The following is a 16,126-nucleotide window of genomic DNA, read 5'->3' on the forward strand; positions in this document are numbered from 1 at the left end:
CCATTTACTCTGCGTATAGCCTACTGCCATGTGCCCATTTACTCTGTTTATAGCCTACTGTCATGTGCCCATTTACTCTGCGTATAGCCTACTGCCATGTGCCCATTTACTCTGCGTATAGCCTACTGCCATGTGCCCGTTTACTCTGCGTATAGCCTACTGCCATGTGCCCATTTACTCTGCTTATAGCCTACTGCCATGTGCCCATTTACTCTGCTTATAGCCTACTGCCATGTGCCCATTTACTCTGCGTATAGCCTACTGCCATGTGCCCATTTACTCTGCTTATAACGTGGAGAAATAGGCTAATAGTTTATCAATATTTCAAGCTAAAAGTTCGGATCGGTTGTGTGAGCCACATTTTTGATGCTAGTGGTTGTATTCATTTGAGATCTATCCCATCCCACATCCTTCCCAGACTATGTTTGGACTATTTATTTTTTCGCACAGAATAGAATAGGTAAACTTTTGTACTATGGGGGATAGTAGATTGACATAGGCTAGTGATTTTGCTGTTCGTTAGTCCTACTCATCTTGTTGGCTGACAAAGTAAATGTGGACAGTTCTTCCAATATCTTGAATATACGCCGTGGAATTGGATGAGGACGCACGCAGTTGTGTCCTCGAAGTGTCTGTCTTCACTTTTAGCCTGTGAGAAAGACCCGATCATGTGACGGAGAGCCATTTGAGTGAGAGGTGCTTGGAGCATGCAGATGGGAGAAGGGAATTATAATGATTTTATTCAGCCCAAGGGCACAACAGACACTGTCCGCAAAAGGCATGGATTTGTTCAGGAAGCATTATGACCACACAAAGGGAATGCCGCAGGGAAATTCGAGGCATTATCAAGCGCTTGTCAAATTGATGAAGACTGATGATGAAGTGTGGACAGCCTGCGCTAAAAACAAAGCAGAGCTCACGCCTTTCATGCAACTTTTTTCGAATCATAATTCTAGTCGCATCATGCAGCCTTAGAATGCATTAAAAATCAAAACATTATAGCCCAATATTTGTATCACGACTAAAGTTACATAAATAACTCTAAATTAAGCATATAGGAGTACCTGTTTCTTTGTTCACCGCTCAACAGAGAATAGACGTGTTTGCTCACTCCCTCAAATTGTTTGGAGATAATATATTTCCTATTTTATTCAGCTATGTTCAATTGTATTCTTCATATTATAAAATAATATAAAATAATGCCACGGAATTGTAAGCAAATCTTGTCTGCTAAATTAACTAGGGTAGCACACAGCCACATGGCATAGCCAGATCAGGGCCCAACATAAGGACAACTCAGAGTATGCTATTCTGTTCTTCAGAAATATACTTTATTTCTTCATATCATGTTTCTTTAGACCTGTCTAAAATAAATCATGGATTTATTGTGATGGTGTAGACTGTATTAAATGGATTTATTAGACTTTTAAAATGTAGATGTTCCAAAGGTCTGCATCAATGTGTTGTTGTTCATTAACGGTCAATTACCATGAGACACAGTTATTTGCTTGACAATCACTGGATGCTGAAATTTCATGACTGATTGATTTCGTGTACTACCATTATGCTCCATGAATAGATAATCAAACAACAACACATCTATATGTGAACATGTGTCCAAATACACATTCAGACAGATTTTCTCCCAAAATGTCTCTCTGTAACTGTTTGTTCTAAGGCTCTGCTAATTGGTCGTAAGCCTGCTAGTTGCGTCGGTAGGGTAACGCCTGGGGAGAAATGAACGTAGCCCAAATGAGTTCAATTATGCTAATGAGAAACGAGCATGTCTTGCGTTGTGGAGCTCATCCATAACATCCCATAATATCCCCCTCTCTCCAGAGTGTGTGTGTGTGTGTGTGTGTGTGTGTGTGTGTGTGTGTGTGTGTGTGTGTGTGTGTGTGTGTGTGTGTGTGTGTGTGTGTGTGTGTGTGTGTGTGTGTGTGTGTGTGTGTGTGTTAGTGATATACCACAGTTTCGCAGGGCCCACCCGCAAGAGCTGAGAAATTTGCATTTCTATAGCTAATCTCATGCTATTCTACACATTTTGCAATGAGGCTGAGAGAATTTTGCATTTTTAAAGCCATATCGGTCAGGGTGAAATACAAACCAGTCTAATTAGTATGAATGGCAGTAGAGGCATATGATTTTTCTTATGCAGGAAAATAAAACAAAGGCATGTTGTTTGAATGGAATGTTGGCATATTGGCAGTTAATTTGAAAAATGTATAGAGTCAGTCCTCTAAAACTGTCTGGCTAGCTAGGTAACAAACATATAGTGCAGATAATTTCTTAAAATGCATTATTTTACACAATATCTTATCACAGCAGTGGCAAACCAACACCCTGACCAAAATACTGACCTTTATCAGCCATTTTGTTCATGTCCATTCTAGTATTCTACTTCCTAATTCTAGGGCGACGACCTCCAGAGGGGAATATTGTTTTTTAGGCGGGGGGGGCAGTGGTGTGTGCGTGCGTGTGTCAGTCTTTGGTTTAAATGCATGTGTTTTTAAGTGTTTTTTATTCAAATACTTTTTCTGTGCATTTGAGTATTTTCAAATACACCGCCCAAAACAAGTACTTTATTTGAGTATTTTCAAATACACCGCCCAAAACAAGTACTTTATTTGAGTATTTTCAAATACACCGCCCAAAACAAGTACTTTATTTGAGTATTTTCAAATACACCGCCAAGTTGTGAGCCACCACCAAGTTGTGAGCCATCCAAGTATTTAAATCACTAATACAGTACAATCATTTATCTATGGAGCTAAAATCCTCAGAAATGTAAAGTTGTGTATCGTCTACGTAGCAGTGATAATCAATGCTATGCTTTCTGATAACGCTGCCAAGGGGTAACATATATGAACTGAACAGTACTGGACCCAAAATCAAACCTTGTGGAACGCCACATGTGATATGCATTTTCTATGAGTTATGTTCACCCAGGGTGACAGAAAAACTCGTGACCGGTTAAATTACGTAATTTCAATCTCCTGCTGTCCTCCTGAATCCCCAAGAGAGTAAGGGTACACTATCACCCCCCCCCCCCCCCCCTCCCTCTCATGTTCGGGGGACCCCCGGCCGAGTGGTACAGAGCACAAAAGCGCGTCTGTTCATTCACAGAGGGGGTTCTGATATCTCCTGTACGAGTATATGACCTTAATAGAGTGTCCTGGTGGCGTGTTTGTGTAGGGGGGTTTATGTTGTGTTTTCAATTAGGAACAGGGTCACTATTACGCTCCGGTGAGACCGAGGACAGGGGTAGTGTGAGTGCTCAGTCAGGTATCCAGACAACTGACAACAACCGCTTTAATACAGTAACCTGAACTTACCTACATGTTCATTTAACGGTAAGGCAGGAGATGGCAGGGAGACTTCATTGTCAGTTGGAGAGGAGAAGAAGTTATTGCAACATGACTGTATGTCGCTCTGGATAAGAGCGTCTGCCAAATGACTGAAATGTCATGTAAATGTAACGTTTCAGAAAGGGGTCAGCTGGAGCCCTCTCGGGAGGAACTGGCCCTCTCTGTTGTTTTTATGAACTAACCATAGAACAACACAGTGCTGCCAGCTGAAGGCCGTTTCTCTCCACCAGCTAGACTCAACTTGTTACTTTATTAAGAACTGTGTCTGTGCGTGGTTTCACCAGCATAGTCTGTGGAGAAGGTTATGCTTTCTCCTTGTGTACTTTCCAGTGTTTCATAAAGCCTGTGTCACACTAGTTTCCAGTGTGGATTGTGCTGCAGTTAACACTAGGCATGAGGACATATACAGTACATGAATGTGATGTCATATAAATGAATGTGATGAACTAGCCTCTGAATCCCCAGTATTTTGTAAAAGCCAAATAGTCAACCAAACTGTCTCTGTGTCTGTCTTGTCTGTCTGTCAGTCTCTGTTTTCCACCATTAGAGGTAAGTGTGTTATAGACTGTTATAGACAGGGACAAATACTGGGGATTCAGAGGCTAGTTCATCACATTCATTTATATGACATCACATTCATGTACTGTATATGTCCTCATGCCTAGTGTTAACTGCAGCACAATCCACACTGGAAACTAGTGTGACACAGGCTTTATGAAACACTGGAAAGTACACAAGGAGAAAGCATAACCTTCTCCACAGACTATGCTGGTGAAACCACGCACAGACACAGTTCTTAATAAAGTAACAAGTTGAGTCTAGCTGGTGGAGAGAAACGGCCTTCAGCTGGCAGCACTGTGTTGTTCTATGGTTAGTTCATAAAAACAACAGAGAGGGCCAGTTCCTCCCGAGAGGGCTCCAGCTGACCCCTTTCTGAAACGTTACATTTACATGACATTTCAGTCATTTGGCAGACGCTCTTATCCAGAGCGACATACAGTCATGTTGCAATAACTTCTTCTCCTCTCCAACTGACAATGAAGTCTCCCTGCCATCTCCTGCCTTACCGTTAAATGAACATGTAGGTAAGTTCAGGTTACTGTATTAAAGCGGTTGTTGTCAGTTGTCTGGATACCTGACTGAGCACTCACACTACCCCTGTCCTCGGTCTCACCGGAGCGTAATAGTGACCCTGTTCCTAATTGAAAACACAACATAAACCCACCTACACAAACACGCCACCAGGACACTCTATTAAGGTCATATACTCGTACAGGAGATATCAGAACCCCCTCTGTGAATGAACAGACGCGCTTTTGTGCTCTGTACCACTCGGCCGGGGGTCCCCCGAACATGAGAGGGGGGGGGGGGGGGGGGGTGATAGTGTACCCTTACTCTCTAGGGGATTCAGGAGGACAGCAGGAGATTGAAATTACGTAATTTAACCGGTCACGAGTTTTTCTGTCACCCTGGGTGAACATAACTCATAGAAAATGCATATCACATGTGGCGTTCCACATGGGTTCGATTTTGGGTCCAGTACTGTTCAGTTCATATATGTTACCCCTTGGCAGCGTTATCAGAAAGCATAGCATTGATTTTCACTGCTACGTAGACGATACACAACTTTACATTTCTGAGGATTTTAGCTCCATAGATAAATGATTGTACTGTATTAGTGATTTAAATACTTGGATGGCTCACAACTTCCTCCAGCTAAATCAAGACAAGACCGAGGTACTTATTGTTGGAGCCAAAGCACAGAGAGAGAATCTGTCCACACATTTTAATTGACAGGCAATAAAGATAAAACACCAGGTAAAAAACCTAGGTGTTATTTTAGATTCTGAACTCAATTTCGAATCACACATGAGGAATGTGACCAAAATATCTTTTTACCAGCTGAGGAACATTACCAAGGTGCGGCCGTTTCTCTCTCAGGCTGATACAGAGAGACTCATCCATGCTTTTATTACAAGCAGATTTGATTACTGTAATGCTCTCCTGTCTGGTTCCCCAAGAAAGCCATTGGTCAACTGCAAAACATACAGAATGCTGCAGCACGGGTACTGACCGAGACCAGAAGGAGAGCACATATTACACCAGTTTTAATGTCTCTCAACCGGCTGCCTGAGTTTTATGATTAAATTAAAGATGCTTCTATTGGTTTTTCAAATCAATCCATGATTGTGCACCCCAATACATGTCAGACATGCTTTTAAGTTATGTACCCAGTAGGTTCCTCTGGCACTGCACTTTTAACTATCCCAAAGCCTAGAACCAAGAGGCAAGGAGAGACAGCCTTTAGTTATTATGCCCCTGGAATAGCCTTCTAGAGAACCTGAGGGGGGCAGAAACTGTGGACATATTTCAAAGAGATCTTGAAACACACCTTTTAAGCTTTGCTTCTCCTGAGGGTGCTTTTTAGTCATTCAGTTTTTATTGTTATTCTTTAGTTTTTTATCCTCTTATGTTTGTTTTGTAGTAAATATGTTTTTATTTTCATTGTTTAAAAAAAAATGTCCCTGTGAAGCACATTGTGTTGCACTGCATGTCTGAAATGTGTTAAAGCTTGAATAAAGCTTGATTTGATTTGATGGTGATCTGTGTGTTAGGATCTGACATGACTGTGAGATTACTGTACCTGTGTTTCCGTCTGTATCTGTGGCTATGTGTGTGTGTGTGTGCGTGTGCGTGTGCGTGTGCGTGTGCGTGTGCGTGTGTGTGTGTGTGTGTGTGTGTGTGTGTGTGTGTGTGTGTGTGTGTGTGTGTGTGTGTGTGTGTGTGTGTGTGTGTGAAAATCTGGTCCAATTGCAGAGCTTCAGAGCCCAGCCCCAATATCAGTATATCTCTTTGTTCTATTCTGTATTTAGAATAGAGAGAGAAAGAGAGAAAGGGGGAGAGGGAGAGAGAAGAGAGAGAAAGGGGGAGAGGAAGAGAGAGTTAGAGAGGGAGGGGGGAAAGAGGGAGAGAGAGAGAGAAAGGGGGAGAGGGAGGGGGGAAAGAGGGAGAGAGTTAGAGAGGGAGGGGGGAAAGGGGGAGAGAGAATGAGAGCTAGAGCGGGAGAGGAGGAAAGAAAGAAAGGGAGAGTGCCAGGGCTTGGCAGACACCTCATCCTGCTCTGAACTTCCTGACGCCAGTCCTCCCCCTCTCCTCCTCTCCTTCCTCGCCCTGACAACCAGAGACACAGCAGTTGCCCCGGCAACAGCGCAAACAAACAACTGAGCCGTATCATCAGGGAGCGTTGTTTGTTAAAAGACACAAGAGGAGAAGAGAAGGGCATGCTAGTAGTGTGAATTACAGCGGTACTAAATCACATAAAATCAAGTCAAGTACAGGGGGTTGAAACTGCTGGTGGGCTGGCAGGGTGACAGCATCTCTGACTAAAGGTTCTGATCCTATATAGTTTGATTGGAGAGAGAGTCCCCAGTTAGAAAAGAAGTGCTGCCGTTATGAGGCCCTGTAAAATAATACATGTGCAGATGGATGGGTTGGTTGAAGGGTGAATTGTAGTGTTACTGGAGGTAACTACAACACTGATGGGCAAGTTTAGTGTTACAGTGTCATCTGTTGGAAAAAAATCGGATACTCACTGTTCTCAGAGTTAACTGATAGAAGGGGTTGGTCTTGGAATGACAGATTGTATGAATGGACACATACTGTAATATCATGGCTAAACACCGATCGTTTATTTAAATAGAGAGGTTTGAGGATAAAGGCCGTTTATGCTGGTGCCTAGAATGCTCTGTCTGAAGATTGTTATACCTGAAAAGACCCAGAGACAATACATCTGTTTTTGTATCTATGAAAAGGCCTTTGTTCATCTTACAGTATCTTTGCCAGCAACATTGTGTCTTGTGTGTGACTTTGTTCTTCTCGTGATAAAAATCCACAACATCATTCTCAGGTGTTTTTATAGGAGACAGGGTGGCCCCTGTTAGCATCGAAACGAAGATGCATCTGACAAACAGTGAGTTATAGACTTTATGAGGTAATTACTGAGTAATCAGAGTGTTTGTGTTGTCTTTAGTATCTATGTGTTTATCACCAACAGGTAGCCAACTCCCCATTACCTCTTCAGGTGTGTATGAATGAGGACTATGGACACAGAGGGGGGATTTCAGCTCCAACTACCTCATTACCTGACAATGTAACCCACAAAATCTGGCAACCCCACCCAGACATGGTTATCTCTGGGCTGTAGATCACCTTATCTGCCCAGAAACCTTTTCTGTTGTTCTGCTTTAGTAACTGGGCCAGGGCTAGTATTCACAAATAATTTTTTTTACATTTTAAATTTAACAAGTCAAGTCAGTTACGAACAAATTCTTATTTACAATGACGGCCTACCCCAATCACAGCCTGATGTGATACAGCCTGGAATCGACCCAGGGACTGTAGTGTCGCCTCTAGCACTGAGATGCAGTGCCTTAGACCGCTGCGCCTCTCGGGAGCCCAAAGCGTCTTGGAGTAGGAGTGCTGATCAGTTTTGCCTTTTAGATCATAGTGAATAAGAATACATTGTCAGGGAGGGCCTGATCCTAGATCAGCACTCCTATTCTGAGACACTTTATGGATAAATCAATGTCTCTAACATTGATGTCTTTAACTGTATTCTTATCATATTGCATCAACAGTTACTTGTATGAACTCTAGATGGCAGTATTGAACCTGGGAGACGGTTGTTGTTCCCTGTCTCCAGGCTTTCTCTCAGAGAGAAGGGTTGCAGCTTAAAGAGCTTGAGTTGAATGAGTTGACAGAACAGTGTTCTGGAGTTCTGACAAGACTTTCACAGGCTCTGATCTTGCATTCTCTCTCTCTCTCCATCTGATTCTTTTAGTTTGTTCTCTTTCTTGTAAAGGCAGTGTTCTCTGATATCTGAAGCTCTCTCTCTCTCTCTCTCTCTCTCTCTCTCTCTCTCTCTCTCTCTCTCTCTCTCTCTCCCTCTCCCTCTCCCTCTCCCTCTCTCTCTCTCTCTCTCTCTCTCTCTCTCTCTCTCTCTCTCTCTCTCTCTCTCTCTCTCTCTCTCTCTCTCTCTCTCTCTCTCTCTCTCCTCTCTCTCTCTCTCTCTCTCTCTCTCTCTCTCTCTCTCTCTCTCTCTATTCTCCCTCTCTCTCTCTCTCTCTCTCTCTCTCTCTCTCTCTCTCTCTCTCTCTCTCTCTCTCTCTCTCTCTCTCTCTCTCTCTCTCTCTCTCTCTCTCTCTCTCTCTATTCTCCCTCTCTCTCTCTCTCTCTCTCTCTCTCTCTCTCTCTCTCTCTCTCTCTATTCTCTCTCTCCCTCTCTCTGTGTCTGTCTGAGATACTGCATGAGGTTGGGATCTGACAGACAGACTTTGAGGGGAATGACAGGGACGGGGAAAGAAACGCAAATGAAAGCTGAGTTGTAATTATGAAATGTAAGTTGGAATATTGCTTTTATTACAAAGCTAAACAAATGCCTCTCTGGCCCGTTCTGGGAGAACTAACCGCAGAGTCATTGCTTTGTGTTTAATACTTCATGAATCACAAATGCTTGAGCTGACTGTGTGAGGGGCAGGGAGAGCGCGGGGTCTCTTTTTCTCTCCCTCACTCTCTCCCCCTCTCTCTTTCACGCCCCTCTCTCTCGCTCTCTCTTTTTTTCTCTCACAATTCAAATCATTCTCTCTCTCTCTGTGTGTGTGTGTGTGTGTGTCTGTGCATGCATGCTGTATGTGTGTGTCTGCCACCACTCTCTGTGATATCTATCATTACAGAGATATTGTTAATTACAGCGCAGCGGATAGTAGAGACAGTAGAGCCACAGTCTGTTTTATAATGACACTAGACTAGAGTCTGCTGTTATAGGCTATATCCCAAATGGTACTTTGTTCCCTATATAGTGCACTACTTTTGACCAGGACCCTATGCAACCCATTGTGACCTCCCAGACACAGAGCCACAGCACCACAGGCACAGCTAGGACATACGCAGGGCTGGAAATGAGTCAATTAGTTCACTCATAGGTGAATCAATAAACTCATAGTCTTGGATCTGGTGTGCATGAGATAGGGTGTGTGCGTACAAGTGTGTTTGTGTGTCTCTCTCTCTCTGTATCTCTGTCTCTGTGTGGGGGAGAGAGTTAGATGATTGCACACTTTACATCTGTCAACACATCATCTCAGAAAGTGTAGGTTAGGTTATTTGCGAGATGAATATACTAATTATGACTTCAGTTCTTGATTTAGAACAGAGAGACGAGAGCGAGTCAGTCAGTCTCCGTCTAAATTACATTAAATAACATGGAAACTTGATGGGGGAACAGACACACACACACACACACACCAGCTCCGCTTTTTGCTTTGGTGTAGTGAGTGATTGAGGGAAGGAATTCCTCATTGCTCAGACCTCTTTGTTCGCATCGCATCGCTCAAATACTTTCCACCCCTCTCCTCTCCTCTGCCACAGTTGTATTTATCAGTCGTGTCTCAACGTTTGACGCAGGGTCTGCTTTCCAAATGCCACCCTATTCCCTATATAGTGCTCCTCCTTCGACCAGGAAGCATGAGAGAAAATGTGCCTCGCTCGCTGACAAACGGGCGGGCTGAGTGCTGACTTTGTTGTGTCTAGACAGACGCCACGGCGTGTGACGTGAGTGTTGCATGGTGAAACGTATTGACGTGCCGGTCTGTAATGTAAACTTCTCTTAGACGGTGTTATTGTGTGGGGGGTTTTGGTGCGGGGGTTATGGTAGGATCTGTTGCTAACCCAAGGGAGATAAAGTCAGTTGTGTCTGGCTAAATAAATAAACTCTCTTTCTCAATGGGACCTTTAGAAAAGGGGAACAAACAAAAAAAAGATGTACACACACAAAGATGATTTATCCTCTGTAGCAGATGTTTAGTTAGTTTAGTTTAGTCAGCTCCCAGTATTGAAGTCTATGTCTGGCACCAACTCTTGACTGGTACAGTGGTAAGCAGCAAGTGGCTATATGCCCACATAAAATACACATCAGCCATGGCACTGTGGGCAAACACACACACACACACACACACACACACACACACACACACACACACACACACACACACACACACACACACACACACACACACACACACACACACACACACACACACACACACACACACACACACACACACACACACACACACACACACACACACACACACACACACACACACACAGTATGCCAATGTACTGTAAGTCACACTAATAAGGGTGAGTGTAACTTTCAGGGATCACTCCGTTTCTCTCCCTTGGCCCCTGGAGGCCCCTGTGTCTCTTTGTAGGAGCCGACACCTGATAGCATCAGACCAATGTTATTCACACACAGCAGGGTTGACAGTACAATTCGACTGACTGACTGTGTGTGTGTGTGTGTGTGTGTGTGTGTGTGTGTGTGTGTGTGTGTGTGTGTGTGTGTGTGTGTGTGTGTGTGTGTGTGTGTGTGTGTGTGTGTGTGTGTGTGTGTGTGTGTGTGTGTGTGTGTGTGTGTGTGTGTGTGTGTGTGATCCCAATGTATAATTCCATTGACACTGTTTGCAGGGCGGAAAGACTTACTGTCCTGTAAGCGCGCCATGTTGTCATGCCCAGCTTGTTCTAAACAGCAGTAACATCTTGTTTAGACAAAACACAAACTAAATCTAAAGCTGCATGTAATGTCTTTATTTGACTCGCCTGAAAGATTAGACGGAGATGTTGTACTCTCCATGTTTTTGTCATTTGTTTATCTCCAACTACAAGGAACAAGGCCAAAGGGAGAGGTGAACTCAGAGATTAAAAGCTTCCCGTAGGTAATGTGCTGTGACCGTGGCAACGTTTGAACACAGTAACTTTACAGCAGTGGTTCCCGCTGTGACCCACCTAGACTTTTCAGACTTGTAGTCTACCACCGCGTAAACCAGTCTCTAGACAGGACCTTACAGAGTAGATAACGACCAGGAGACGGATTAGGTGGAGGAGCAGGTGATGGTCTGGGCGTTGACACAATATTAAGCCATGGCTTGTGTTCCAAAGGGCACCCTATTACCTACATAGTGCACTACTTTTGACCAGACCCCTATGGACCCTGGTCAAAAGTAACACAATGCATAGGGAATAGAGTGCCATTTGGGACACAGACATGGTTCCCACGGCCGGTAACCTCTCTCCCCTTGCCCACCCACTCTCATTTCCCAGCAGTGATGATGAATGAGACTATGCTTACAGGCATTTTCAGAAGCATGACAGAAGCATTCAGTCACCCTCTGTTATCCACACCAGTCCCAGTCCCTGGATGACCTGTGTTCTGGGACTGTGTGTACCAGCTGGAACCCTATTTTCCTTACAGTGAAATACTTTTGACCAGGCCCATAGGTCTCTCAGTGCTTCAGGTGAGAAATCTCACCTCATCTGGCACGGTAAGAAGTAGTATGGCTCAATGTCAACATGATGTAAACGTTCATCTTCATGGTGTGCATGTTATCAAATGTTTATACTAATCTCATCAGACGATAGAAAAATGAAGGAAAAATCTAACACCCAATCAGACAATTCTAAATCAAAACCCAGGTAATCTGACTACATGCAACACCCGGGCAATCTGACTACATGCAACACCCGGGCAATCTGACTACATGTAACACACAAAGGGAGGCATACACCCGGGCAATCTGACTACATGTAACACCTGGCAATCTGACTACATGTAACACCTGGCAATCTGACTACATGTAACACCCGGGCAATCTGACTACATGCAACACCCGGGCAATCTGACTACATGTAACACCTGGCAATCTGACTACATGTAACACCTGGCAATCTGACTACATGTAACACCTGGCAATCTGACTACATGTAACACCCGGGCAATCTGACTACATGTAACACCTGGGCAATCTGACTACATGTAACACCCGGGCAATCTGACTACATGTAACACCCGGGCAATCTGACTACATGTAACACCTGGCAATCTGACTACATGTAACACCTGGCAATCTGACTACATGTAACACCCGGGCAATCTGACTACATATAACACCTGGCAATCTGACTACATGTAACACACAAAGGGAGGCATACACCCGGGCAATCTGACTACATGTAACACCTGGCAATCTGACTACATGTAACACCCGGGCAATCTGACTACATGTAACACCTGGCAATCTGACTACATGTAACACCTGGCAATCTGACTACATGTAACACCCGGCAATCTGACTACATGTAACACCTGGCAATCTGACTACATAACACCCAGGCAATCTGACTACATGTAACACCCGGGCAATCTGACTACATGTAACACCTGGCAATCTGACTACATGTAACATCCAGGTAATCTGATTACATGTAACACCCGGCAATCTGACTACATGTAACACCCGGGCAATCTGACTACATGTAACACACAATGGGAGGCATACACCCGGGCAATCTGACTACATGTAACACCCGGGCAATCTGACTACATGTAACACCCGGGCAATCTGACTACATGTAACACCCGGGCAATCTGACTACATGTAACATCCAGGTAATCTGATTACATGTAACACCCGGCAATCTGACTACATGTAACACCCGGGCAATCTGACTACATTTAACACCCGAGCAATCTGACTACATAACACCCAGGCAATCTGACTACATGTAACACCAGGGCAATCTGACTACATAACACCCAGGCAATCTGACTACATAACACCCAGGCAATCTGACTACATAACACCCAGGCAATCTGACTACATAACTCCCAGGCAAAATGACTACATAACACCCAGGCAATCTGACTACATAACACCCAGGCAATCTGACTACATAACACCCAGGCAATCTGACTACATAACACCCAGGCAATCTGACTACATGTAACACCCGGGCAATCTGACTACATAACACCCAGGCAATCTGACTACATAACACCCAGGCAATCTGACTACATAACACCCAGGCAATCTGACTACATAACACCCAGGCAATCTGACTACATGTAACACCCGGGCAATCTGACTACATAACACCCAGGCAATCTGACTACATAACACCCAGGCAATCTGACTACATTACACCCAGGCAATCTGACTACATGTAACACCCGGGCTGTTATTCCTTTTATACACACATCAGTGCCTCTCTGAAAATGTGCTCCTCGTGGAATTTTACTCCTAGTGGAATTCTTAATTTGCAGCTGGTCTGGTATGGTATTTCTCTCCTCTCTCGTCTCCTCTCGCTCTCTTTAAGTGATTTCTTCACCTACGGAGAGGAGACATGCACGTACGAACCATACACACAAAGGGAGGCATACAAGCAAACACACACACACACACACACACACACACACACACACACACACACACACACACACACACACACACACACACACACACACACACACACACACACACACACACACACACACACACACACACACACACACACACACACACACACACACACACACACACACACACACACACAGAGAGAGAGACACACAGACACACACACACACACACACAGACACACACAATTACACACAGACACAAACGCGTAACGAGGACAGACAGGTGAGAGATAGCCTGGCGCAGGGCCAGTGTGATGGATGGAGGGAAGAGGAACATTTCTCAGTGGATGAGTGTCTCTCCTCTAATCCAGGTGATTAGTCACGCCTTCTCTTCTATCAAAGTGTAAGCCGCAGTTTTCTGTCTTCTCGTCTCTGCTCAACCAGGAGGCCAGTAACATGAGATTGACGGGAAGAGTATCAATGTGACTAATGTGTATATCTGTCCCACACACATAAACAGACACACACACACACACACGCACACACACATACACACACACACACACTAGTGAGTGGTAATAATTATGTCCGGCATTTGATCTCTTGTTGTCACATTTCTCACATTCCTGAGGACTGATGAAAACAAAATGGGCTATTGTTGTTAAAAAAACATCCTTTATATGCTGTCAAATGGTCCATACAGTAATGGCTTGAGGTACTGTATCTATCAACTTGTTATTAAAAGAAGGGAAAGCACTCACACGTCTGAGGCGTTTTGTTGCAGGTGCCTGGGAATCATTCTAGGATATCTTCAAACTGCGCTTGCCTGTATGCTTAATAAGCACAAGTGATACGGGCAAGTTTTTATTTTATTTTAAAGGCCCAGTGCCGTCAAAAATTTGATTTACCTGTGATTTATATATATATTCCACACTGTGAGGTTGGAATAATCATTTTTTGCTTGAGAAATAGCTTTTTGCCAAGAATTAATAGTTTTTTAAATTTTGAACCATTTTACTTAATTGTTACCCAGAAATGATTTGATATTGAGATAAAAATGGCTGCATTGGACCTTTAAGATATCAACTTGTTATTAAAAAGCTATATTAGATATCTTTACCAACAGTTAGCTAACTCAGACCATGACTCATGTCGTCAACATACAAATTCAGACTTACGCTATATAATTGTTGCAATGTGTTTTGTCTCTCAAAACATTTATTCAGAACCAAGAACTTGCTGTCAAATTTACATCCCTGTTTGATGTCCTGCTATATTTAATAAAGCGTTACTGGTTTTAGTTTTGTGACAATAAACATGAAGTTATTTATATTTTACTACCCTTCTTTTCTACTCAGTCACGACCCTGCTTATTAGACTGAGGGTGCATCCCAAATGGAACCCTATTCTCTATATAGTGCACTACTTTTGACCAGGGTCCACAAAGCCATAAAGGGAATAGGCTGTCATTTGGAACGCAGGCGGAGCTATGCTTTCTGTTCTCAATGATTGTATTTTTGTCTCTGTTACCGAAACGCGCGTCACCTACTTCGCCTTGAAGCTGAAAATTCTATTCTCTGATACCTGATCATATAAGCCTGTTTAAAGCTGAACATGGGCCCAGTGGTGAACCTGGGAACACTATCGCGTGTGGAACTCAGTTCAGCTTTATTCTGTCTCCCGGTCCAACAGCAGTATGTTAAAACAAACCAGAGAGAGAGAGAGATAGATGGGGGTGACAGAGACAGAGAGACTGGGGAGAAGGAGAGGGGATGACACTGGCGTGTCTGGTTCATATGGAGCTCTTTAGAGAGTCATGCAGACCGAGGACTGTTCTTATGAGGACACAGGGAGAGAACACACAGAGACACTTCTCTCTCTCTCTCTGGTCAGGATGTGTGGTCTCTCTCTCATCATCTCTCCTTCAGCACAGCCTTCTCTGTCTCTTCTCCTTACAACCACAATCTATTTATTGGCTAATTGATGCAAGACAGTCTTGTCAGTCTATCGTCTCTTAGTGTGTGTGTGTGTGTGTGTGTGTGTGTTGGTTCATCCTTCCTCCGTTCTGGACGGCTGAGACAGCTAAGACAGATACAATGCATCTGTTGATGACTCAGTGACTATGATAAATGACTGTCCCTCTCCTTCTCTCCCTCTTTCCCCTTTCTTACTCTTTCCTTCTATTCCTCATCGCTCTTCCTCACTCCATCTCCCTGTACTTCACCCATTCTCTCTCTTCCCTGCCTCCCTCTCTCTCTCCCTCCCCCTTTCTCCCTCTCTCTCCTCTCTCCCTCTCTCCTCTCTCTCCTCTCTCCTCATAGAGGACCTAGATGACCTGCGTATGGAGGGGGTAACAGGGCTGGCCCCGTCAGGAAGTAAGTTCAGTCAAGGTCGTAGTTCCTACCTCCCAGAGCCCCAGGCCAAGGTCACACTCAACATCTGCTCAAGGTGTGCAAGGTAAATATTTATCCTTTACTATGACCTGGGGGTTACCTGGGCCTTACCTGTG

The 16,126-nt window shown here is 44.0% G+C and overlaps 1 protein-coding gene across 9 annotated transcripts in view; it reads left to right on the plus strand.

Moving 5' to 3' along the window:
• The window catches only part of c10h8orf34 (chromosome 10 C8orf34 homolog), a 198,727-nt gene that overhangs the window by 122,588 nt on the left and 60,013 nt on the right, over positions 1–16,126 (plus strand). For all 9 annotated transcript variants that reach the window (XR_011666439.1, XR_011666438.1, XR_011666441.1 and 6 more), the window contains exon 8: positions 15,939–16,074. Coding sequence is in view for 3 of the 9 variants with exons in the window: in XM_071328775.1 (XP_071184876.1) it covers positions 15,939–16,074 (136 nt within the window). In the remaining 6 variants the exon portion in view is untranslated. The remainder of the gene's footprint in view (positions 1–15,938; positions 16,075–16,126) is intronic.

This window comes from Salvelinus alpinus, chromosome 10 (genome assembly GCF_045679555.1).
Source record: "Salvelinus alpinus chromosome 10, SLU_Salpinus.1, whole genome shotgun sequence".
NCBI classification, from domain to species: domain Eukaryota; kingdom Metazoa; phylum Chordata; class Actinopteri; order Salmoniformes; family Salmonidae; genus Salvelinus; species Salvelinus alpinus.